Genomic DNA, 23,700 nt, shown 5'->3' on the forward strand with positions numbered 1-23,700 from the left:
TATCAGACGCACGTCACCCTCTGACGGGGTACTTTTCGGCATAGTGCTAAGCTCTCTTCCATTATGCACTTTCTTGGCTCACAATGATGCTTCCCCACAGTTGCCTCTGTGCAGCACCATGCCGCAAGTGATTATTCTGGTCTAGAGTTCAGCCACCGCTATTTCTCGAATTACGCGCTCGTGATTCAGCCCCAGGCTCTCCCTAGATAATGCAAGTACTGTACGAGTACTTGGGTACTCGAGTACCCGAATATGATACTAGCATAGCTGACAACCCGCACGCATTTGGTGGAGCGAGTTATGGAATACAGCACCAACCGTTGGTGTCAGGTCCCGGAATCCCTCTCAAAATACCTGCGGGTAGCTGAATGATGAATGGGTCACAGAATGCATTTGGGCCGATTGGAGAAGATGGGGGGATACGGATATCATAGGCATTGGACGGTAGAGTATGGTATTGTGCCGGTACAGGAACTGTATCATTGTACGAGTAGAAGAGGGAACTGTACTGGTATCTACGGCAGCATCATTGTTTCCCCCGCAGAGGTCTCCTTTCTGTATTCACGGCACTCCATTCCTAGTAGACTATTATACACCGCCGGTATCATACCCTACTACCTGCTTCAATCTACGGTCTCTGTCGGCCAGTGGCCCCAGGATCCAACAATCGAGTTGAATATCTTATATATCTTGTATGATAGCAGAAAAAAGTTTTCATGCTCAGCTATACCTCAATAGGTAGTGCTCTTTCAGGAATTAGAAGCTAGTCCTTGATTACCGTGCTGTACTCGTACAGTACTCGTACAGGTACTGTGCCGGTTCTAGTAACAGGTCTTATCTGGTTGGAGGGGGAGAGAAAATTGCTGCCGTCATTATATACAGTACTAGTACATCCTGAGTACTCGTATACCCGAGTAACAGTACCGGTACTAGCACAGTAGTGCAAGGAATCCTGTTGGGGCTGCGGCACTCAACCTTTGCGGAAACTACCGGCTAGGCTTACTTGTACCCGGCCAGGTAGGTACGGTACTCGAGTATGGCAGGCAGAGCTTAGACGGTGAGGTGTGCTATTGGGAGACAATAATACGGTAGGCTATCTGTTCTAGACTTTCCTCATGACTATCAGGATCTGTGCAAATCCCCCATGATCCCCCGATACAGAATACTAGTATCAACAGCTTTCTGGCGAGATGTAAATGGCTTGACCTGGGGGGCCGGCGCCAGTGAAGGTAGTTCCAAACCGACAAATGGTGGAGAATGCAAGGGAAGCCAAGTTTTTGGTTGATATAAACTGTGAGAAAAAGATGACTCCCAACCAAAGTATAGTACAATAAAGTAATTCTAGGAACAGAACGAAACCACGGACTCCTTTTTCAAACACACCAGAGAATCTTCCGGATGCCCCACAAAACCTCATCGATTACTTACGCAGCGCCACTGTAAATAAAAAAAGAGGTCGGTCAGTGGGTTCTTGACAACGATCGAAACAGCGCTGTTGCTGGCAAATATCTCCGGGAGCGGAGGGGAAAGGAAACATACACTAAAATATTGTTGACTGGGATGTGGACTGGGAAGTAATTCGGTTAGTAAAAGTATATCGAGTTGATGTTGAAGGTTTGGTAGCCTTACTGAGCTTTACGATAAACCCGATTACCCCCATAATGACGAAACCAATACCGACAGCTTGAGAAATCTTGATAAATTCTCTCTTGTCCGCTATAGTTCATAGGAAAATTAGCGTACAAGCTCAAAGATCAATGTCATTGCGAGAAGCATACGCTTGGTGCAACGATTGATGAAAAGAGTTCCATCCTTTAGGAACTCGCGAGGAATGTCAGCTATTTGAGCAAATTGGTCAGACATCGTGAAGAGGGCGTATGTGGTGGTGGGGGGCTAGTTTGAGGGAGGTAGTGAATGTGGACGAGAGAAAAGATGGCGGGATTGTCTTTTGGAGAACAGGTCGATGAAGTCCGAAAGCAGAGGGGAGCGCGAACGTTAAAAATGACCGGCAGCTCTGGGGAAAGGAGAGGTGTTCTTTGACAACATCTGTGCCCAATAATTCGCTTTTCCGGCGCAGCATTGGTCATTGGAACCGTGCCAAGGAGAATCATGTGCCAGTATTTCGTGGGCTTACAGTAACCCCCATCCTTACCAGTCTCATTCATCCACATCCACGCTGTCTACCTTTCATCAACCCGGAAACCAAATCTCGTTATCACCAACACCCACAGATCATCAATTATCTTATACGAATTATCTTTTGAGCAAGATGGCGCTTAATAGCTTCTTTCATAATAAGATCGAATCCCTCGAGCTTGAGATTATTGAGAGGAATTCAAAACTGAGGAGATTGGAAGCCCAGCGAAATGACTACAATTCAAGAGGTTTGTGTCGTTATTTCCTTTCTATCAAGATAGGAATATCCCTCCCTCGGATATAGGTGATGAAGGTTGGTAGTTTGGAGAGTCTGCAAGTATTGCTTCGACATGAGCAAGACTCCTTTAGGGTTCCAACCTTGGATTAGCTATTGTTTATATGTCTTAATGTGGTATATCACTCCCTGTGATCTTGGCACTAACACTCTACCGTGAGCAGTTCGCCTCCTCCGCGAGGAGCTTGGGTTGCTCCAACAGCCAGGGTCTTATGTTGGGGAAGTGGTGAAAGTGATGGGGAGCAAGAGGGTTTTAGTGAAAGTACATCCAGAGGGGAAATATGGTTTGTCTGGGTCGGGCTATTTCTGCGGAGCCTAAGCTAATTAGTTTAGTTGTCGATGTGGCCGATAGCGTCGATATATCTAAGCTCACTCCCGGAAAACGTGTGACTTTGCTTTCGGATACCTACCGATTAGAGAAGATGCTACCGAGCTCGGTAAGCTGACCCGCTACTCCTCTGACAAGCACGGGGCTAATGTGCTGCTAGGTTGATCCTCTTGTCTCCCTCATGATGGTCGAAAAAGTCCCCGACAGCACATATGACATGATTGGCGGTCTTGATCAACAAATTAAAGAAATAAAAGAGGTCATTGAGCTCGGATTAAAGCATCCAGAACTGTTTGAATCTCTTGGGATCGCTCAGCCGAAGGGTGTGCTTTTATATGGGCCTCCCGGAACCGGGAAGACACTTCTCGCTCGTGCGGTGGCCCATCATACTGACTGCCGTTTTATCCGTGTATCGGGCTCTGAGCTGGTGCAAAAATATATCGGCGAAGGATCTCGGATGGTTAGAGAGCTGTTTGTTATGGCCAGGGAACATGCTCCGAGTATCATTTTCATGGACGAGATTGACAGTATTGGTAGTAGCCGTGTTGAGGGCAGCTCCGGTGGCGACTCTGAAGTTCAGAGGACCATGTTAGAATTGCTCAACCAACTGGATGGTTTTGAGCCTACAAAGAACATTAAAGTTATCATGGCAACGAACAGATTGGACATCTTGGATCCTGCTTTGCTAAGGCCCGGGCGAATTGACCGAAAGATAGAATTTCCCCCTCCAACGTTAGTTCACCCGTCTTGATTTTAACTCGGGGGTACTAACTACGGATGTAGTGTTGAGGCTCGCGCAGATATCCTTCGAATCCACTCTAGGTCAATGAATCTTACCAGAGGGATTGATCTCAAGAAAATCGCGGACAAGATGAATGGATGCTCCGGTGCTGAACTTAAAGGTGTATGCACGGAGGCAGGCATGTACGCCTTGCGAGAACGAAGAATCCACGTAACGCAGGAGGATTTTGGTAAGACATAGTATCATTGCAGTCTTGGCTTAATGTTTACTTGTTGGGTGTCTGTCACAAAATTAGATGGTTTCTAACTCGTGTGCTGCTGCAGATTTAGCGACGGCCAAGGTTCTAAATAAGCATGATGACAAAGAAATGAGTTTGTCTAAATTGTGGAAGTAGATGGACAACTCTCTCTGTACCTTAATTGCATTTGATCTTTGATAAAGGCTAGGTTTTTGTCGTTGCCCGTGTCATGATTGTTGATCGAACAGGGTTGTGATTTCCTTAAATAGAAAATCCTATCGTGGTTATGTAAAGTATTTGAATACCCTCGATTTCACGACATTGCTTTCATCTCGCTATTGTCAGAGTCCCTTTTTTTCTTTCTTTTTCAGTCGAGGGGCCTTTTGTGAGTACTTGAGTAGTACAAATTCTCACTCGTCCACATTTAGTGGTCGAATGGTAACGTACGGTACATTACCATACTTTATCATACTAAGGGTATTCAAAGTTAAAAATACAAAAAATCCTTAGCTTACTTTGTTGTTTCATGTAAGCTTGGCACACTCACAAACAGCTAATTTACTATTATGTCACTATACCATACAACACTTTTCTGTAAATTCTGTTATGAAGGTAGAGAGGTCTGTGACAGGTAATAGTAAGGTATATAGATAGAGTTGTAGGCTAATGAAAAAAACTCATTGGCAAACAAACTGCAGACAGCAATGATGCCCCGAATATCAGAAAAGTTACAACTAACAAAAGAACTGGGGAATATATGGCTGTCAAATGTCATTGTAAATATTCTCCTCAAGGAAGATGATTGGGAATTCCTTTTCCTACTACTATTCAGACTCAGAGGTGGAAAAGAGCAACCGCTAGTAGGGTATTGTCCAGTCTGGACAGTAAGTAATTCTTTTAAAAAACTTAATCCAACAATATTAATTACTAAGTTGTAGGATACTGGGGATATGGGAGCAGCTTCTATTCAAAGTTTAGAAAGTCTGAATGACGATGATGAGGATCTGGTGGAAGAAATTGAAGTACTAGGTCTGCTTATTTCAAATATGCGGTATCTGGTGCTACGAGAGCCTATTTCATATAGTGAGTACTTATTTAACTATCATGTATATTAAAAACAAAATATGTATAGAAAAGTAAAGAAAGAGTTAACTTTCTACAGATTTATTCAATGTCTGAAGATCGATTTATCTCATTTTTTTGAATGAAACGCAAGACCTTTTATGAGCTGTCTGCGATAGCCAGTAGGGACTCTATGTTCAACAATAGTTCACAGAATTCAGAATTATCACTAATAATTCAACTGGCAACAACTTTGTATTTCTTAGGGTCATTCAGGAGTTTAACAGTCAGAGGAGCTGCGCTTTTAGGTATTGGAGAAGGAATAGCTCCCCTTTATTGTCATCGTATAATCATTGCACTGGTACATCTAAGTACCCAATATATATGATGGCTACTACTTGAAAGTAGTGAGTTTCGCTACATACGATATGAGATTGAGCAGGAGAGTGGTTTTCCTGGTTGCGTTGGTTTCTTGAATGGAAGTGACATGGTATTGTAATATGATTCCTCATTTCATGGAGAGAGCTATTTCAACCGAAAGAAGCGTTATGGCTTAAACATTCAAGGTATTTGTGATAGTCACCAACGATTCACATATATATCCAATGGCTTTCCAGCCTCAGTTACTAATACAACAGTATTTACAACAACCTCATTTTCGATGCAACTAAACATATTTTTTTCACGACCAGATGAATAAATACTCGCTGATAAAGCATACTGGGTAACATGAAGGTGCATGACACCTTATAAAGAGCTACAAGCAAGTTGAACTTTAGGGGAATATAAGGAGTTCTATTTATAACTAACTGAAGCTAGAGTAAAAATAGAACATAACTTTGGGATATTAAAGAATAGGTGGAGTTCACTTCACAGTATTCCAATTTACATTCAACGAAAATCAGATCATGGACAGGTAGTATGCAGGGTCCAAGCCTGTATTATACTTCACAATTTTCTTTGTGACTTTAAAGATGATACAAGATGGAGAATAGCAAATGATAACTTGGAAAGGCAGCAAAAGGAAGTGGAATTAGATAATAATATGATTGATGAACAATTAGGATTACAAAGCGAATGACAGGCAGGGATTGAATGGTGGAACAGGATGCAGGATCACTTTAACGAAGAAGGAAATTGATATAAGATTATCCTTCAGCAAACAAAACAGGACAAACAATAAGTGACAAAAAAAAAAAAAAAACAATAAACACGGAATAGTGAACAATGAATACTGAATACCGAATAACAAATAATAAAAAACAAAGAACTTAAAACAAACAACTAAAGAGAAGAAGCAGTAGTTCGGCGAGAAGTGGAATAAGAAGAAGATAAAGGTTAAGATATCACACTCTGGCTGGGAGGAGGAAGAAAATGAACTATGAAGAGAGGATAGAGGAAGGACTAAAAGCCTGTTCAGCAACGACTGACACTTTCTGTTTATCTATACAAATTGGCTGTTGGAGAACAGAACAGCAAGGCAATTTGTATAAGTAAACAGAATAGAACACTTGTTGCAGAACAGGCCCTTGTAAAGGACAAAACATATGGGAGAGCAAGGTATAGGGGAGGGCAAAGAATGTTGAAGCCTGAGGGAAAAAGATTAGAGAACCTAAGGGAAAATAACGGGAGAGGGCAAAGGATAGTGGAGCATGGAGAATAACGGAGTGTAAAGGTCCCAGGAGGGAAAAGGTCGGGGGAGGACAAAGGAAGGAGGAGAGCAATGATCAAAGAAGAGCGAAGGATAGAGAAGAGCAAGGGATAGGGGGTAGGCAAAAGATAAAAAAAAACAAAGAACAGGAGAGGGTAATGAATAGGAGAGGGCAATGAACAGGGAAGAGCAATGAACAGAGGAGGGTAAAGAATAGGGAATGGTGAAGGATCATAACGGAGGGCAAGGGATATAAGAGTGTAAGAGATAGAGGAGGACCACGGATGGGGGAGGGTAAAGAATAATAGAAGATAAAGAACAGGAGAGGGTAAAGAATGGGGAAGGGTAAGGTATGGGGGTAGGTAAAGGATGAGAGAGGGTAAGGAATGTGGCAGAGTGAAGTATAATGGAGGGCAAAGAACGGGGAAGGGTATAAGATGGGAGTGAGTATAGGATGGAGGTGGGTAAAGGATAATGGAGGATAAAGGAGGGAGGAGGGTAAAGAATGGGGGAGGGTAGAGGATAGAGGATAGTAAAGGATAGAGGAGGGCAAAGGATGGAGGAGAGTAAAGAATAGGGGAAAGCAAAGGACAGTAGAGAAGAAAGGACAGCGGAAGACTCGGATGACTATAAGAAAGTTAGTAATAGAGGCAAACTATAACAAGAAGAAAGAAGATGGACTGTAATATCCTATTGGAATATCCTATTGGAGATTGAAAGAGGCACAGGTAAGATCCTCTGAGGTTGTTTGATCGGAATTTTGGGTTTGTTGATTTGATTTCATTGATGCTTGAAATTGTAGTATCATGAGTTCTGTCTGCCGTTGCTCAATCTTTGCCTTCTCTTTCTTGGTTGCTAATTTTTCTTGTTCCAATTGTAGTTCTTCTCTTCGAAGCTCCCCTTACTGCAACAAATATTCATCCAAGATGTCAAACTTCTTTCCCTCGCTCTCTGTTTTTGTGGAGGCTAAAACTGTAACAGCATCAGTTAGTGTACCAGTACCACTCTTCTTCCTTTTAGACCCCTTTCCAATTCCTATGTCTCTATCTTCTTCCTCTTCATTCTCTATTAGATGTGGAAATCGTCGCTTTTGACTTGCTTTAATCACTGAAGAAGAATTCTTATGACTATTCTTTTTCTTAGAAGCTTTTCCTATCTTCCTCCCTACTCCAGTTTCTTGACTCTTTCCCCTCTCACCACTTTGTTCTCATATGGTACCCTCCCTTCCAATTCCATTGTCTGTTCCTTCTCCTATATCTATTCTTAAGTTCACCTGTTTCATCTCTTCTTGTTTCTCCTCCTCATCTTGGTCTTTCTCAATGTCTCCCATTCCCTCTCCTCTACCGCTCCTTCCATCATGTCTCGCTGACTGTTGCGATAGAAAAACCAAGCTCTCATCACTCCCGCCTACTATCTCCTCCTCAATCTCTCCATCCTCAGTCTCTCTTTACTTGTTCTCAATATTATCCTCCTCATATATTTCTTCCTCTCTGAGTCCCTATCCCTCCCTTCCTCTTTTCCTTCTTTCTTTCTCTCTACTCCTGTTCTCTATCCTTCCAATATCTTCCTTTCAGTTAAAGGTATGTTCTCCTTCTCTTGTCTTATTATTCATTATAGTGACCATGCTTTCCACCACCTGTTTTGAATCATTTCAGCTAATACCTGAATCAAAGACTACAGGTAGGTGAATATTGGGCCGATCTTCGAAGATTTATTCGAGGCGGAAAAAATATGGGCACCGGGATAGAAGCTTTTCTATTTTTTTATTCAATTAGTTTATACTTATTTATATAATAATTATTATTATAGTATTTTTTTATTTTTTTTATTTTTCTCTTCATTTAATTTTATATCAAGTTATAATAAACCATCTTAGTATATCAAAATCATTGATTATTGACTTACCTTGTAAAGCTTTCCTTCCAATATTAAAATCACTTTCTGTTAATCCCCATGCTGATTGACTATTAAGCATTACTGCTTCTCGATATAACTTTAACAAATTGTTAACTTTATATCCGCCTTTGATAGTAGGCTTTGTTGAAATTTGTAGAAAAATCTGCTTCTTGGTAATTCCTGAACTCTTCTTCAGTTTCCACTGGTTCTCAGGCTCCTCTAATCACTCTATCAGCTGCTCAGACTTTTCTGATATCCAAATCAAATAATCGCTAGGATTGTGAGGATGATATGCCATTTTTTTCTGTATATGATTAAAGTTGGAGCCATATTACTTCTGAGTTTCTATTCTCTTTCTTTATGTTCAATATATTTTATTTATAATAACGTATACTTTTCACTCCTCGGTAAGCTAATATAGTCTACTGCAGTTGTTATCCATGTTTTTATTTTATGTGCCTCTCAAATACACTACTGAGAATCCCAGGACACTATTGGCTAATTTAGTTTTGTCCACTAATGCATAGTCTGCTCCTTACTTGTACTAAAATTCCTACTTTTTAACTTTAAATACCCTTACTGTATAGTATGGTGACTTACTATAAACTTACCAGGCACAGTTAACCGACCATCATAGAAAAAGTAGTCCACTCATGTGAATAGTCTGTTTCATGATTACTTCATTGGCTCTTCAGTTTTCTGGATATTTGTTAACTTTGTAATTTGTGTTTTAAGCGGAAAGGGAAAAATATAATAACTGTTGAGAAAGAAATATTGCAAAATTGAAGAAACTGAGTTTACATATAGTATTCCTAAGTAGTATAAACTCAGACTCCCAATTCGCAAGAAGTAAAACAAAGTTCAGAATAGTATGCAGATATAGAATTAACTATTAGTACCATAAATAATAGCATTATGAATTCAACTTGGTTCCTCCTCAGCAACATCCTCCACTATACAGTCCTCATCGTATACTACCAAATCCTTATCCTTAAGTCTTTTATCTAATCATTCTCAAATCTCTGTAGGTTGGTGATCCAAGATATGCTTATTGATATGAATGAAACTTAATTTATTAGCCTATTCAGCACCCAGCCAGTTGCACTTCTTATCATGTAAAAGATTTCAAGTAGAAAATGCTCACTTTAAAAGAACTGAATTCGTAGGTATATAAAAGATACGAAGTGCTAAACAACCGAGGTCAGGTGAAAAAATTGAAACTTCTTACCAATAGGATTGTATTGAGCTAGCAAACTCCCACACTAATCCAGTATAGGAAAAGCAACCCTGCTGGCTTCGGAATTGCACATATTGTTGTCTTACAATTCCAGACCCATATCATTTCAAGAAGGATATAATAACTTTATTCTCCACCAAGGTTGGAATTTGCTCACTTGCAAACGAGACTTGGTCAAGGAAGTAGACAACAAGGTGAATTGAAATACATTGCTTTTGATAACATGCTGAAAAGACTGATAATCAATATACTGTTACTTCGGGTTTGAGTTAAAAGGTACCAATCTCCCTACAGGTAAATTCAATATGGTCATAAATTTCGATTCAGTGTTGATAAACTTAGCCAACATGAGCATGCATAGATTCTGACATTTTTTTTCTTTCTGAAATACCTCTTAACTAGGTATACAAGTTATACAAAAAAGCCTAAAAGATAGTCTACTGAATTATGGACTTTACATCTGGTGCGGGTTCAGTATTTTCATTATTTAGATAACTTATCAAAGCTCTTTTATTATCCAATACTGAACTCATCAAGCCAGTTTGGGCTTTCCATTGTGTGCTAACTGGAAGAACAAAAGCCTTTAGCTTTCTGAAGTAGATGCATTAATGCTTTTGTAATATAGAATACTGAAGGTTTGCTTGGTGGAAAAAATGCGCAATCGTTTAAGCTTTATCAAGAAGTGCTGAATAGGGATCAATATCGAGCCAATCATGGATTAAGAGTTGCAAGCCATAAGAGTCACATAGAATACAAATAACATGCTTCGTTTGTGAATTATATTCCACCAATGACTACACAGCCCCCATCATGTTACATGTATCTGTAATCAATGTATTGAATTGCCACCATCACTGACCTCCTACTAGAACTTGTATCTGTTACATCATCTACTCAAACAACATCTGAGAAGTTTGTGATTAGTCTTTGCTGTAACCGGTACAGGTAGTTGATTATTGGTTTTGTTTTATGTTTAGTTTTGAGTATCACTTTAATACTTGGTTTGTTTTAAGTATTATTTGATACTTGGTTTTGTTTTATGTTTTATTTTAAGTATCGCTTTGATACTCAATTTGTTTTACTGAAGTGTATCGCTTGATACCTTTGATTAGTTTCTTTCATGCTAGATATGAAAAAATTTGTGTATTTAAAGACCGCCTAATTCCACGATAGAAAAGGCAGACTTTGACTATTAGGAATACCGAGATTCAATACCTAGGAGTTACTCTAAGTAGGGTAACCTTACTCGGAATCAGAATCTCTGGTCTCCAATACCCCCTTTTGGCCCCCTTATAGGCCCACTCGCTATCATATATATTAATCTCTGTTGTGTACTGTGACTATTATACTACAGAATTGAAGGTATTAGAATAACACCGTATACATCGCTGCTGTCTGTCTGACCAGATCCTGTTCACGGGTTATATGTGGGGGGACCTTTGGCTAGGCCTGAGAAGTGGAACAGAGTAAATCTGTCAACTACTCAGAACGTTACTAGGCTTCAAAGAGGTGATACATTTGACATGGGCCTTAGGGAACAGGATTCTTTTGCACAAAAAAATAGTATTGAATAGTAAAGAATCTCAGCAAGAGATCAATACATTCACACTCACCCTACAATGTCTAGAAGAGTCTAGAACTCTGAAAAACACTACTATAGAAATTCTTAGACTTCACAGAGTGTTGCAACCAGGGCTTGGAACACGTTGTAGTTACGAAGACAACTTCCCATACTACAACAGTAATTGAAATCCTGTTACCCAAAGCAACCAAGGGTTGTCAACCAAGGGAATAATTGTCAATCCGGTAGAATAGTTTTCTGCAAATTATTAGAAAGTCTTTCAGAAGCCATTAATTGGTTGGGCAAGGAGTTATGGAGGTTTAAAGTCAGGCAACCAAAAAAGGTTTAAGATTACAACTACCTTCGCAGATAAAACCCGCAGATGAAACTGATCATTTCATCAATAACAAAGACAATTGGAGCCAACTCAGTTCAACTTGAGAACTAGGCCATAAGTCTAAAGACTCTAAAGATGGGATAACTACTATTGGGAACAGTATGGTTCCGAGTTAGTTATATCATAATTAGCAAAGAGGGTGTAGTGATTTTCAGAGTCTCCAGGTGTTCACACCTTTCAAGAATACCTGACATTGCTAGTTATAATCAGAAAGGTACATAGTAGTATGGTAAATAGATGTAGTCCGCGAATACTCAAACGTGTAATATAAATATCGAAGTGCCTTCCAAGCTTTAAGACATGATGAATCAATGAAGAAGAGACCTTATCAATATAATATTGTTTCTATGATTCTATTTTACTTTACCAAATTTACTTCACTCTTAGTAGTAATAAACGAAAAGAGTGAACCTGAGCCTTCCTAGACAATCTCTGTCTACAGAAATGAAATTCTATTAGCCTAGACAATTCTAAAGTCTATCAAATTGTCTCCCTCTAATATCGACAGACTGTGTTTCAATATACTTGGTTGAATTGTTACCTCTTTGTTTCTCAGTACAACCTCGAAGCCTCCTTTATTTCTCAGCTCTTGCCTCCTCTCTAGAAGAGCAAGCCACCTGTCAACTATCGTACCATTTACCGATAACATGATTAATAACTTGCAAAAATGTTACATTAGCTGTCTTCGGTGTCATAGTAGAAGGCACTAATTGGTGTTACAATATGCATATTAATGATTCTTTGGTCTGCAATATCCTTGCTTTCATCCATAACTATATTCAAATAGTCTTCACTGTTGAGCAACATGATGACCTCCTGATGTACCAAGTTGTAGGCCTTTTCTAGCAAGCGTCTTGCTAATTCTGTATGGGTCAGTGGGATATAGTTGAGATAGCCAGAAAGACTACTAAGGTCTTGTTGAAAATACTTACCATCTAAGAGGGCGAATGGCCTGGCTCCTATATATACTGCAAATGCAGTATTCAGCTAAAGTACATCCTTCCTCTCAGGTGTTAGAAGTACCAAGGTTCTGTCATTGTGGCCCATACTATTATCAGAAATGGTATGCAGTTGGACTTCAGTAGTACCAAGACTTTGATTTCAATTCTCAGATGTTGGACTGGAGGAGGAGCGATCATAGGGAGATCATTGTTCTAAATGCATAATTTGTCTTGTAGTGTTGCGAGCTCTTGTCCATCCACAATAGTGACATTCAACTACCTAACACTAAAAAATCATAGGAACTGTTAGTTCATATTTCAGAGAAGAAACAAAGTCAGTTTTAAATATACCTAAGCATATAGTTCTGGCGCACAAGAAAAGCCTGCATGATCTCATCGTTTGATGCTTGTGGTATGAAGAAATTATGAATTTTGATGCTTGGTACAATAGTGGAGTTTGTTTGAAGCAGTTATGAACACAGTATGGTGACCATGGTTAATCGTAGGGGTTGGAGGTGAGATTGCTTCACATTGACGTAATAGGATAGAAGACAGCCTTACCAAAAGTCGGAGGTTAGGATGAGAATGCCCTTTTCTGGTATTTTATCTCCTAGTGTAATTTACAGTAATATACTGTATGGTATTGATCATGTAAGGTACGGTACGGTACTGTATTATTCGAACACTATCCACATTCCACAAGTACCCTGTGGCGGTTGTACCAGGAGAGGTTAGCACCGATCTTATCTGATCAACGTTGATATGGTTTGGCATCCCCTCTTGGCACGCTTGAAATACGATAGTGGCGTAGACCGTGCTCGAGTAGGTTGGATACGACGACGTTACGTGACTAAATTTTGGGGATTATAATAATAATTTTATGACACAAATTTCTTTTGGCAGCGAGGAGCGGTGGGGTGGAGGGGTAAATCGCATAGGGCTAACCCTAACTGATATCAACAGCAGTCTCATTTTTTCCCCCATTTCAAAGATATTGCAATTTTAGCCATCCGAAGGTAGCCAGCGTGAAGTGGAAAAAAAGGATTGAGAAATAGGAAAGGGGGGTGCAAATTTCGAAAGTGCCGCGTCGTGATTATCAAAGAACGTTGGTCTAATGAATCGAGTGATTGGAGCAACATTGGAGGGGAGGGAATTTTATGTATTTACATTATTGCTGGAATTGTGATAGCACTGTAAGAAAGCGTGATATGGTACCGGTAGCTCAATAATAATATCGTTAGGTGTTGTATCATACCGCACGGGTATCATACTCTACGGTGCGAAATACCGTAGTATACCCTATCATGGAAAACAAGGGCACGAACGCAAAAGTGCTCTCTCACCCATCTTCTCTTCACCCTTTTGGTAGCGTTTCGTTACCCTGAAAAAAAAACCCCGTTTTGTGTGTGGGACGCCGACCTTTTCCAGTCCTTGACCCACCACCAGCCACGCATTGTGCACACAACCAAGAGCAGCATTTCATCGCTATCCCCTCCACCCACCCCCTCCCCCCTTTCACTCTCCTCCTTGGGTGTGAATTGTTTTTATCCCCCATCGAATAACCCCACTTCGTGCTTCTTTTGAAGACAATTACAGGAGAGAGCAGGCATCATGTCTGCCTCAGTCGCCTCCAAGGTACGTTTGCTATTGCTGGCTGAGTTGTTTCGTCATCATAGCTGACTTGTCCTGGCTTGATTTTGGCAGAATTTGTTCGACCTTCTGGGTATGTCTCTCGATATTTTGTATTGAAAATTTCTTCTCTCCGGCCTAGTGCTCCTCCATTCGGCAACTAGGGGCAAGGCTGTCTTTGATTGCTTTCGAGAATATACCCCGCTTTTTCCCCCTCCTTTTTCTAACCATCCTACTGGTGTTTTATAGGGAATGATATCGAAGACCCCGATGCCCCTCCTCCACCTCCGCCTAGAGAGGTGATTAAGAATTCCACTACCTCAAAGAAGAGAGTGGAGAAGTTTGCTACTGGCGATTTTGCTACGGGCGGATCCCCTCCTAGCGGTAACACTACTGGTGGCCATGGGCGCCCCTATAGCGGTAACGAGAGAGGTGTGTTTTCTTCTTGATATGCAAACGGCATCGAAACAGCTCATTTAGGTTTATCGTTTTGGCTGTTCCGTGTTGATCAATTTTAAAATTTACTAATAATAACCGGGTAGCATTCCGTGATCGTGATGCCGGCCGCCAAAACAACCTCGGCAAGGAAACCACAGAAGGTGCTGCTCCCCGTGGTGGCTATCGTAGTGGGCGTGGAGGGCGCAGGGAGTATGATCGTCACAGTGCTACCGGAAGAACGTATGTCGCAAAATGACTTGTTCGTAGCTGACGTAGAACTGTGAAAGCTGATTAGTTATATATTATAGTGACTCCGACAAGAAATATAACCAAGGATGGGGTGACACCAGAGGGAGCAGTGAGTGGAATGACGAACTTGTCGGAGAGGAACTCGCCCAAAAGGATGCCTCTGGTACCGACCCTGCGGATCCCAACGCAGCTGCTCCGGCCGATGCTCCTCCCGGGGATGAAGAAGCAGAGGAGGTGGCCCCCGAGCCAGAGGAAGAGAAAGTCAAGACTCTCGATGAGTACCGTGCTGAGCTTGAGCAGCGTCGGGATGGCCTTGGACCACCAACCGAAGTCCGTCGCCCCAATGAGGGCACCAAGAATGACAAGAAATGGGCTGGAAAGGAGCTCTCTCGCAAGGTGGAGGAGGAGGATGTCTTTTTTGCCGGTGAATCCAGGGAAAAGACCAGGACCCGCGAACGCAAGCAGAAGTACCTCCTCGAGTTCGAGACTAGGTATTCTGAGCCTAGAGAAAATAGGCGGGGAGGTGATAGGGGCGGACGCGGGCGTGGTGATCGCGGGCGTGGTCGTGGCGGCGGTGATAGGCGCAGCGATAATTACCACCGCGGGGGCCAGAAGCCTGGCGGCCACGTTAATGTTGCTGACGAGTCAGCATTCCCGGCCTTGGGATCTAAAAATCTCCAAGCTGCACCCTATTGAAACCCCAATGGACAGAACACACTCCTCATTTCACGACATGGCTAGTTTGGGGTCGGGAGGGAGGAAGGGGGGCCACATGATCGGGAAAGACGAAGGACAAGCCTTTTATTTTCTCTATATGATCATTTTCATTTTCGTTGCCATTCTCTTTCTTTCCTCCTCTTCTTGTTCGTTCTTTTGTGGAAATTAAAAAATTTGATCGACTTCTGTTCGCGGTTCCTGCGTTAGACCTAGGGCGATGATGGTAGGTCTACGTGCCGGGCTGTAAATGCTTGTGGTCGCCTAGTATTTCAGCTTGTTGGGAGTGTTACGGGTGTGATTGCCTCGGGTTTTTTGCGGAAACGGTAAGGTGATTATGGCCTGATGCTGTGGCGGTTGGACCCTGGTCTAAGCCCCCTGGTAGTGCTGTCGAACGCTAGCGTTAGTAATGCTTGAACATGTGTTATGGTTCGTGCACTTCAAAACGTGCACCAGAATCTCAGTGTAATTTGGAAAAGAAAATCCAGGTGCGGAAGGGAAGATGACCTGGAATAATGGCTGGGGTTTCTTCTTCTTCTCAATTACAATACCGGTAGTCCTTGGCACTTGTGCAACCAGATACGAAATCATGCATTTTTGGTGGGAACGCCTGAAAGTGTTATGCCAGCCACAATCTCGAAATACTTAGGTGCCGTTTGGCGGAACAACCTTTTCAATACCATGCATTTTGTGACAAACATTTCGGATACAGGTACCATCCCTCAGGAAATATATGGTGAGAAGTGCTTAAAAGGTGTACCTGAGGGGTGCAATTTTGTAATGCTTGTTTTGAGTAAGGGCAAAGGGTTATAAATGTCAAAAAATAAATTTGAACAACAGTTGTTCAATTCATGTAATTTTGAACTGTTATGTAATAAATATAACCTCATATCATAAATAAAACCTTGTATCATAGAAAACTTGAACAATAGTGTCACGAACGTGGCTTGGCATGAAAAAGGTTTTCACATGACAAATGGTTATAATTTACAGGTATGTTATTGTTTCACACATATGACTCATTCGAGTCATAGGATTTGTTATGTGTGGGATTTGTGATGCTTTCGCACTTGGCTCAAATATGAGTCATGGGACGTGTGCCTGGTGAATGTGCCTTGCGAGTGTGCCTTGCGGGTATGCCTTGCGCATATGATTTATGTTTCGTACATGACCTCATTATGAGATCATGGGTTTCACGCATATGACACAGTTGAGTCATATGACTTGTTTATTACTTTATGATTAGTTTATGAGTTTCGCAGATGACCTCGTCATGAGGTCATAGGTTTTGAGCATGTGACAATTTTGGTCACATGATTAGTTTGTTATGATTTGATTTCGCACATGTGACCAGTTTAGGTCACATGACTACCGGCGGGAAGAACACTATAAGGAGGCTGATACGGCTGAGGAGGATGGGTTCTTCACGCTTTGTTCTAAGTACTTTTCCTACTTATTACTTTAAAAGCAAATATAAAATACCTTTACGATCTTTATCTTTATTGCAACATTATTGTTACGCCAAGGAATGTTCTTCACGAAGAAGAGTTAGAGAAAGCTTACAATAGGCGTTTCCGATAGAAGACAGAGGTCTTGTACTATCGGTAACGTAGGCAGAGGCCTGGTGCTATCGAAAGACGAAGAAAAAAGAAAGAGAAGAGAAGTATCGTTCCTCGTCCCCAAGAACTAACTATTCAAGGAGGAATCGTTACATTACAAAGTGTCACCTAGTGTGATGCCAAACGATACAAGACGGTATCCTTCAACCCAGACAGGGAAGGAGATATCAACATCGACGATCAAAACCTCAACCTAGGAGGATTCAGCGACGCCCTAGATCATATTTCAGCAGAGTTCTCGAGAGCAGCAAGCCCAGTAATCCCAGAGAAAGGATCACTAGTTGATAGCTCTCCTGCAGGAACTCTACGACCTGAGAGAATGTCAGGATCAGCGGTACCTGGGTCACCGGCCCCTGCTACTCCCACACCAGGCACTAGCATACTTGGAATGACTGAGAATCAGTTTCAAGCATTTCTAGCAGCAACACGAAATACAGAACAAGGACACATCCAACGACCGAAAGCAAAAAAACTTGACACATACGAAGGAGTCTAACACAAGCTACGAATATTCTTGGCACAGTGTGAAGGGCATTTTGCTGTTAAAGGCTATGGAGAATACCATGATAAGATCAAGATTCCATATGTGGAATCTCTACTAGGAGGACTCGCGGGATAATAGATCATGCCCTTCCAAGATGGAAGGAAACAGAGAGAATAGGTCACATATAAAGAGTTCAAAGCGACACTCTTCGAGCAATTCGGGGATCCCAACACCAAAGAGACAGCAAGACGAAAGCTGGAAAAACTCCCACAAGGAAACCAAACCTTTTCGGCATACTGGAACGGATGCCGACTATTGGAATACGAGGCCGAGTTTGATGATGCTACCCTCTATATCATCCTCCTAAGAAACTGCAGTGAGTGACTCTGAGAGGCATGGGAAATTTCCGACTTGCATTACACTACGGCAGAATGATTTGCAAGGTGTGCCATCGATAAGGAGAGCAAGCTAAACATGGTTCGAAGCAATACAGAAAACACTATAGCTGTAACGATCCCCCGTTGGACAGTTAGTTCTTGGCGACGGGGAACTATACTTCTCTTTTCTGACTTCTTCTTTCTTCGTCTTATGATAGCTCTAGGCCTCTGCCTACGTTACCGATAGTACAAGACCTTTGTCTTCTATCAGAAATGCCTATCGTAAGCTTTCTCTAACTGGTCTTCGTGAAGAACTTTCCTTGGTGTAACGATAACGTTGCAACAAAGATAAAGATCATAAAGGTGTTTTATATTCGTTAAAGTAATAAGTAGGAAAAGTAATTAGAACAAAGCATGAAGAACCTATCTTCCTCGGCCACATCGGCCTCCTTATATAGTATTCTTCCCGCCCATAGTCATGTGACCTAAAGTGGTCACATGTGCGAAACCAAATCATAACAAACTAGTCATGTGACCAAAGTGATCCCATGCTCAAAACCCATGACCTCATAGTGAGGTCATGTACAAAAACTCATAAACCAATAATAACCAATAAACAAGTCATATGACTCAACTGAGTCCTATGCGCGAAATCCATGACCTCATAATGAGGTCATGTGCGAAACATAAATCATATGTGCAAGGCTTGCCCGCAAGGTACACTCGCAAGGCATACTCGTCAGGTGCATATCCCATGACTCATATTTGAGCCATGCGCGAAAGCATCACAAATCCCACACATAACAAATCATATGACCCGAATGAGTCATATGTGTAAAACAATAACATACCTGTGACTCATAACCATGTGTCACGTGAAAACCTCTTTCATGCTAAGTCACGTTCATGACATTAGCTTCCCTCCTCCTAAGCTTGAGTCCCATCAGGCGTTTTCTTCCAGTTTCAATAGTTCCCGTCCTACCGAGCGCATGGTCCTTCTCAGCTTGTTGACCCTTTTGTCTGCTGTCCTCTATCTGACCCTTACTGATTCTAGAGTTACATTCGCCATCTCGATCGTGTGCCACTGATTATCATTCAGCTGTCTTAGCTCCTTGATCGTTTTGTCGTTTGCCGAAATTGTGACCTCGGCTTGGCCAAGTTCATCTCGGAGTCCCCAGATCTGCCATTGTCAGCTCCTGACGTCCAGTTCCGTGTCTGCTGAGGAGTTTTGGGCCCCTTTTTCCCTGGACCGTGTCCTCGCGGCCCATGCCTTTCTGGCATCCTCTTCTTCCAACTCTTTCCTGCTTCCATCCTTCTGCGGCTAGAATCCCACAGATATTTTTTGTACCCAGTGCATCCTGCACCCATTTCTGGAGCATTGTTGCCCATGGTTCAGAAGGTGGTCCAGGTGTGGGCCATGCTTTTGACATTCCCTCGGGAACCATCCCGTGCCTTCTTTGTTACCAAAATGTGTTTGGCAACTGTCATCATAGCATACCGTCCATGACATGGCGTTATGCTGTGCTTGTTTTTCCCTTTCCTTAAGTTCTTTGTCAGTCGGCCCCATGAATGTGTATTCGGGGCTGGTGGGTGTGGTTTGGCGGTGGCTATCGCTCCAGCCCTCGTGTTCTTACAACAGCGCGGAAGTCTTTCCCTCGCCTTAGTCTTGGTTGAACGTAATCGTCACCTGGGCCGGGCTTGCTTGGGTATCGCTGGTGGAAGGTTGAGATGGCATCTTGTACTTATTCAAAGTTGTGTGCGAAGTACCAAGTTTTATCATGTTCGGGTGAATATCCTGTCCAGTTGGCTTGGTATTAGAGGTTACTGTAGAAGAAGTGGGAATCGACTATTTTATTGAGCTCATATTCTGGTTTTCTGTCGAGTTCGATCGGAGGGGGAGAAATAAGTGTTTGTGATGGGAACTTGTTGTCGTTGTATAATTCGAGGAGTGAGATGTGGAATGTGTTGTGTATTCGCATTGAGGAGGAAAGGTTGAGTTTATAAGCTTGGCTGCCTACTCTTTCCAGTATCCTGAACGGTCCGATTTTCTGGTAGTCCAATTTCATTGATGGTCGTGTTGTATGGATATTGCGTGGTATTAGCCATACCATATCTCCCAGTTATATGTTCGGATCTGGTCTTTGGTGCTTATTGTATTGTTTCTTTTATCATTGTTGTGCTTGACTCATTTCATATTGTAATGTTTCGTGTAGTTTTCCTATATCGGTTTTGTCTGGTATCACATTATTAATTGTATGATATGTGGTCTGACTTTGTGGATGTTGTGTGTAATTCGCGAAGAAGACTGTCATGCTGATTGTTTCTTGCTTTCCATTGTTGTATGCGAATTCGGCCATAGATAACAGCTTGTACCCGTCATCTTGTTGATAATTGACATAGGCTCTTAAATATTGTTCGAGTATCACATTTACCCGTTTCATTTGCCCATCCGTTTGTGGGTGGAACGCTGTGCTCATTCTGTTTTGTATCCCCATTTCTCTGGTTACTTTCTTCTATAGTCCCGACGTGAATAGTGTTCTTCAATTGGTAATGATATTTTTTGGAAGGCCGTGAAGTCGGAAGACTTCTCGTAAGAATGTTTGTATAAAATCCCTCGTGTTGATATCTTTTCTGACGGGAATGAAATAACTCATTTTGGTCAGACAATCCACCTCGACTGGGATTCTATTGCAATTTTCCGATGCCGGTAAGTCCGCGATGAAATCGATACTAATTGTTTCCCAAGGTTGTTTGGGAACTTCGTTTGATTTCAGTAATTCATATGGTGTGTGTTTAGCCATTTTCGTCCTTTGGCATGTGTCACAGGTTTTGACATATCATTTGACATCTCCACGCAGTCCTGGCAAATAGAATGACCTCGTGATGAATTCGGTAGTTTTAGCTGTTCCTCCGTGTCCTGTCTTTCGGATATTGTGGTGTTGTCGTATGATGTCTGTCCTTATCTCCTCCTCTTCCAGGATTCCTTGTTTTCTGTCGTACTACATATTTCCATTTTTCCATTGGCATAAACCCAGAGCAATTTCTTTCATCTCTATTTTTTCTTCCTTTAATGCTTCTCTTATTGCCTGAATTGTTTTGTCTTTCTCGTTTGCGTTCTCAAGTTCCCTTTCCTCAGTTTCTGTGAATTAGATAACCTCCATTGCCTCGAAGCAAGTTTTTGGTAATAGTATTCGTGTTTTCTTGTTTGATTCTTTCATCTTCTTTTGTTTGTAGTTTGTCGCTTGCAATCCTTGTGAGAGCATCTGGCTTTCCATTCTCCTTGCCTGGTCGGTATTCAATTTTGAAGATGTATTTGCTGAGGTGTTCCATCCATCTTATCTGTCAGTTGTTCAGTTCTTTCATAGTCATGAATGGGACCAAGTTCTTATGGTCGGTTAGAACTCAGACAGGATGATCGTTGTTCAAAACGTATCTCCTCCATTCCTTTAATGCTTGAACTATTGCTAATCGTTCTTTGTTTGCAATATCGTAGTTGCATTCTGCGGGGGTCATTGTCTTAGATCGGTAAGACACTGGCCTCCATTTTCCATCGTTGCATTGTCGCGATAGTATACCTGAGCACACATATTTTGAGAGGTCCGTTTCGATCATTGTCCTTCAGTTTGGATTGAAATGAACCAGTATGAGTACCGATATTAGATGCATTCGTATTGCATCATATGCTTTCTGTTCTGTTTCTCCCCATTCCCATTTCTTGTTTTTCATTGTTAGGTTATAGAGTGGTTTTGCAAGCCTGCTAAATCTCTCTATGAACTTTCGATAAAAGTTGCAGAATCATATAAAGCATTGAATATCTGTTTTGTTGTTTGGTTTGGCTCAATCCACTATGGCTGCTGTTTTGACAGAGTCGACCTTAACCCCCCTTTGATTAATGATAAACCCGAGGTATTCCCTTTCTTTCTTATGGAATTCGCATTTTGTTGGTTTGATCTTCATTCCTGATCCTTGTATTGCGGTCATGATATTGCTGATATCCTTTTGGTGTTGCTATATGTTTTCCGAATATATGAGTATATCGTCCAAGTATACGATGCAATATATGTCGAGGTACTTATTGAGTACCTTGTTGTTCCATCTTTGGGATGAAGCCTGTGGATTGGTTAGCCCGAAGGGCACAACCAAGTATTCGAATATTCCGTATCTTGAGGCTAATGTAGTCTTCCATTCGTCTCCTGCCTAGATGCGTATATTGTGGTATGCGTCCTTGATGTCGAGTTTGGTGAAGTATTTTGCTGACCGCAGTCTATCCAGTGCTTCTTCAATCTAGGGTAGTGGATATCAGTCTTTCTTGGTAACTGAATTGTGAGCTCTGTAGTCCACCCCAGAGTCTCATTTTTCCATCTTTCTTTTTAACGAATAGTATTGGTGATCCTCCTGATGCGAAAGAGTCCCTGATCCATCCTCGCTTTAAGTTTTGCTTGATATACTTCCTAAGTTCTTCGAGCTCTGCTTCTCCTAGTGGGTATAACTTCTTGTAGGGAATTTCTTTTGCTTTTCCCGTTTTTTCGTCTTTGTCTAGCTGAATTCTGTGATCGATTCCTGGTCTTCGAGGTGGTAGCTTTGTAGCTTCTTCCTCTATGAATAGGTTCGTGAATTGATGGTATTCCTTTGGAACCAATTCTTTCTATCCCTTTTTGCTTTGGTATTTCTTATTCTGGATTGCTAGCTCCGTGCTGATGTTGATTTTCTCTACAAGTGCTTTTTCGTCTTCGTATGTCCATTTGAGAATTCCTATTGTATCTTCACTTCGATAGTACCATCCAAAGGCTTGTGCCATAATCTCTTTAATCTTGATTCTTTTTGTTGTATAGGCCTGGTTTTGGTCTGTGCTTCCAAATCTCTTGTCTCCTCTTGTGGTTTCTTCCAGTTGATCTACTTTGTGCAGATCCTCTTTGTTGATTTTTTCGATTATCAACTGTGCGATTCGATCGCCTTTTTGGAATTGGTAGTCCTCTTGAGCCATGTTGGCCAGGACTATTTTGATTTCACCTGCATAGTCGACATCGATCACCCCTGCCATAGTCATGAGTCAATGTTTGACTGCTAGACCACTGCGGGGTGCTATTCGTTCATAGATGCCTTCTGGTAGTCTGACAGCTATTCCTGTTGCTATCATTGCCTGCCCATTGGCAGGTATCTTGATTCCTTCGTTGGCGTACAGGTCCTGTCCTGCTGCCCCTTTGGAACTCTTGGTAGGCGCTCTTGCCTCTTGGTCCAGTCTTTATATCCGAACTCTCTTATCTTGCCGCATCTCGGCGAACTTTGCATGCAAAGTTTCTTCTTTTACTTCTCGTATTGGTGTCGAGTAGACCACTGGGGAACTGTTGAGATATCGTGTCGCACATAGTTCGCTTGTAAAGGTCATCTTATTCTCGTTCCAATCGATTGTCGGATTATGCTTTCGTAACCATGGTATCCCTAGGACTATCTCATAGTTTTTGAGATCTGCTACCTGAAAGGTTGCTGTTTCCCTATGGCTGTCAATGTCCATAGGTACTGTCGCTGTATAGGTTATAGGACCCATAGCGCTTGGCTTTCCATCCGCTAGGTAGACTTGTCTCGCTTTCTTCACTTGTTTGGTGTGGAGGCTGTATTTGTCGCAGATTTCTTTGTCGATGAAGTGTTCGGTAGCCCCAGAGTCGAGCATTGCATATATTGTTGTTTCTTCATTTTCTTCGTTGTATA

The 23,700-nt window shown here is 41.8% G+C and overlaps 3 protein-coding genes, besides 2 other annotated features; 2 read left to right on the plus strand and 1 right to left on the minus strand.

Annotated features, from left to right (window-relative positions):
- Positions 1–1,084: 1,084 nt before the first annotated feature.
- GSTUM_00000005001 (uncharacterized protein) lies at positions 1,085–1,980 on the minus strand. XM_002835260.2 has 4 exons: positions 1,779–1,980; positions 1,630–1,716; positions 1,540–1,567; positions 1,085–1,437 (listed from the first exon to the last, which is right to left on the minus strand). The coding sequence occupies exons 1-4, from the start codon at positions 1,861–1,863 to the stop codon at positions 1,425–1,427; spliced, it is 213 nt and encodes a 70-aa protein (XP_002835306.1). The 5' UTR covers positions 1,864–1,980; the 3' UTR covers positions 1,085–1,424.
- Positions 1,981–2,158: 178 nt separating this feature from the next.
- GSTUM_00000006001 (uncharacterized protein) lies at positions 2,159–4,272 on the plus strand. XM_002835261.2 has 6 exons: positions 2,159–2,384; positions 2,596–2,715; positions 2,765–2,868; positions 2,920–3,491; positions 3,543–3,730; positions 3,825–4,272. Exons 1-6 carry the CDS (start codon positions 2,270–2,272, stop codon positions 3,893–3,895), a joined length of 1,170 nt encoding a protein of 389 aa, XP_002835307.1. The 5' UTR covers positions 2,159–2,269; the 3' UTR covers positions 3,896–4,272.
- Positions 4,273–13,933: 9,661 nt separating this feature from the next.
- GSTUM_00000007001 (uncharacterized protein) lies at positions 13,934–15,718 on the plus strand. XM_002835262.2 has 5 exons: positions 13,934–14,119; positions 14,189–14,207; positions 14,363–14,545; positions 14,656–14,791; positions 14,860–15,718. The coding sequence occupies exons 1-5, from the start codon at positions 14,096–14,098 to the stop codon at positions 15,494–15,496; spliced, it is 999 nt and encodes a 332-aa protein (XP_002835308.1). The 5' UTR covers positions 13,934–14,095; the 3' UTR covers positions 15,497–15,718.
- A 5,174-nt stretch (positions 15,719–20,892) lies between these two features.
- Positions 20,893–20,952: a sequence feature (Short protein (GSTUM_00000009001, CAZ79466.1) was converted to a misc_feature.).
- A 42-nt stretch (positions 20,953–20,994) lies between these two features.
- Positions 20,995–21,015: a sequence feature (Short protein (GSTUM_00000009001, CAZ79466.1) was converted to a misc_feature.).
- Positions 21,016–23,700: the final 2,685 nt, after the last annotated feature.

Source organism: Tuber melanosporum, assembly GCF_000151645.1.
Source record: "Tuber melanosporum whole genome shotgun sequence assembly, scaffold_101, strain Mel28".
NCBI classification, from domain to species: domain Eukaryota; kingdom Fungi; phylum Ascomycota; class Pezizomycetes; order Pezizales; family Tuberaceae; genus Tuber; species Tuber melanosporum.

Bases quoted from the DNA above. Each gene is read 5' to 3' on its own strand.
- GSTUM_00000005001 (XM_002835260.2), bottom strand. From the start codon at position 1,863: ATGTCTGACCAATTTGCTCAAATAGCTGACATTCCTCGCGAGTTCCTA. The intron at 1,717-1,778 runs GTATGCTTCTCG...TATGAACTATAG, and splicing joins CATCAATCGTTGCACCAAGC to CGGACAAGAGAGAATTTATC. The intron at 1,568-1,629 runs GTAAGGCTACCA...ATTACTTCCCAG, and splicing joins CGGGTTTATCGTAAAGCTCA to TCCACATCCCAGTCAACAAT.
- GSTUM_00000006001 (XM_002835261.2), top strand. From the start codon at position 2,270: ATGGCGCTTAATAGCTTCTTTCATAATAAGATCGAATCCCTCGAGCTT. The intron at 2,716-2,764 runs GTTTGTCTGGGT...TAATTAGTTTAG, and splicing joins ACATCCAGAGGGGAAATATG to TTGTCGATGTGGCCGATAGC. The intron at 3,492-3,542 runs GTTAGTTCACCC...CTACGGATGTAG, and splicing joins ATAGAATTTCCCCCTCCAAC to TGTTGAGGCTCGCGCAGATA.
- GSTUM_00000007001 (XM_002835262.2), top strand. From the start codon at position 14,096: ATGTCTGCCTCAGTCGCCTCCAAG. The intron at 14,546-14,655 runs GTGTGTTTTCTT...ATAACCGGGTAG, and splicing joins CTATAGCGGTAACGAGAGAG to CATTCCGTGATCGTGATGCC. The intron at 14,792-14,859 runs GTATGTCGCAAA...TATATATTATAG, and splicing joins CACAGTGCTACCGGAAGAAC to TGACTCCGACAAGAAATATA.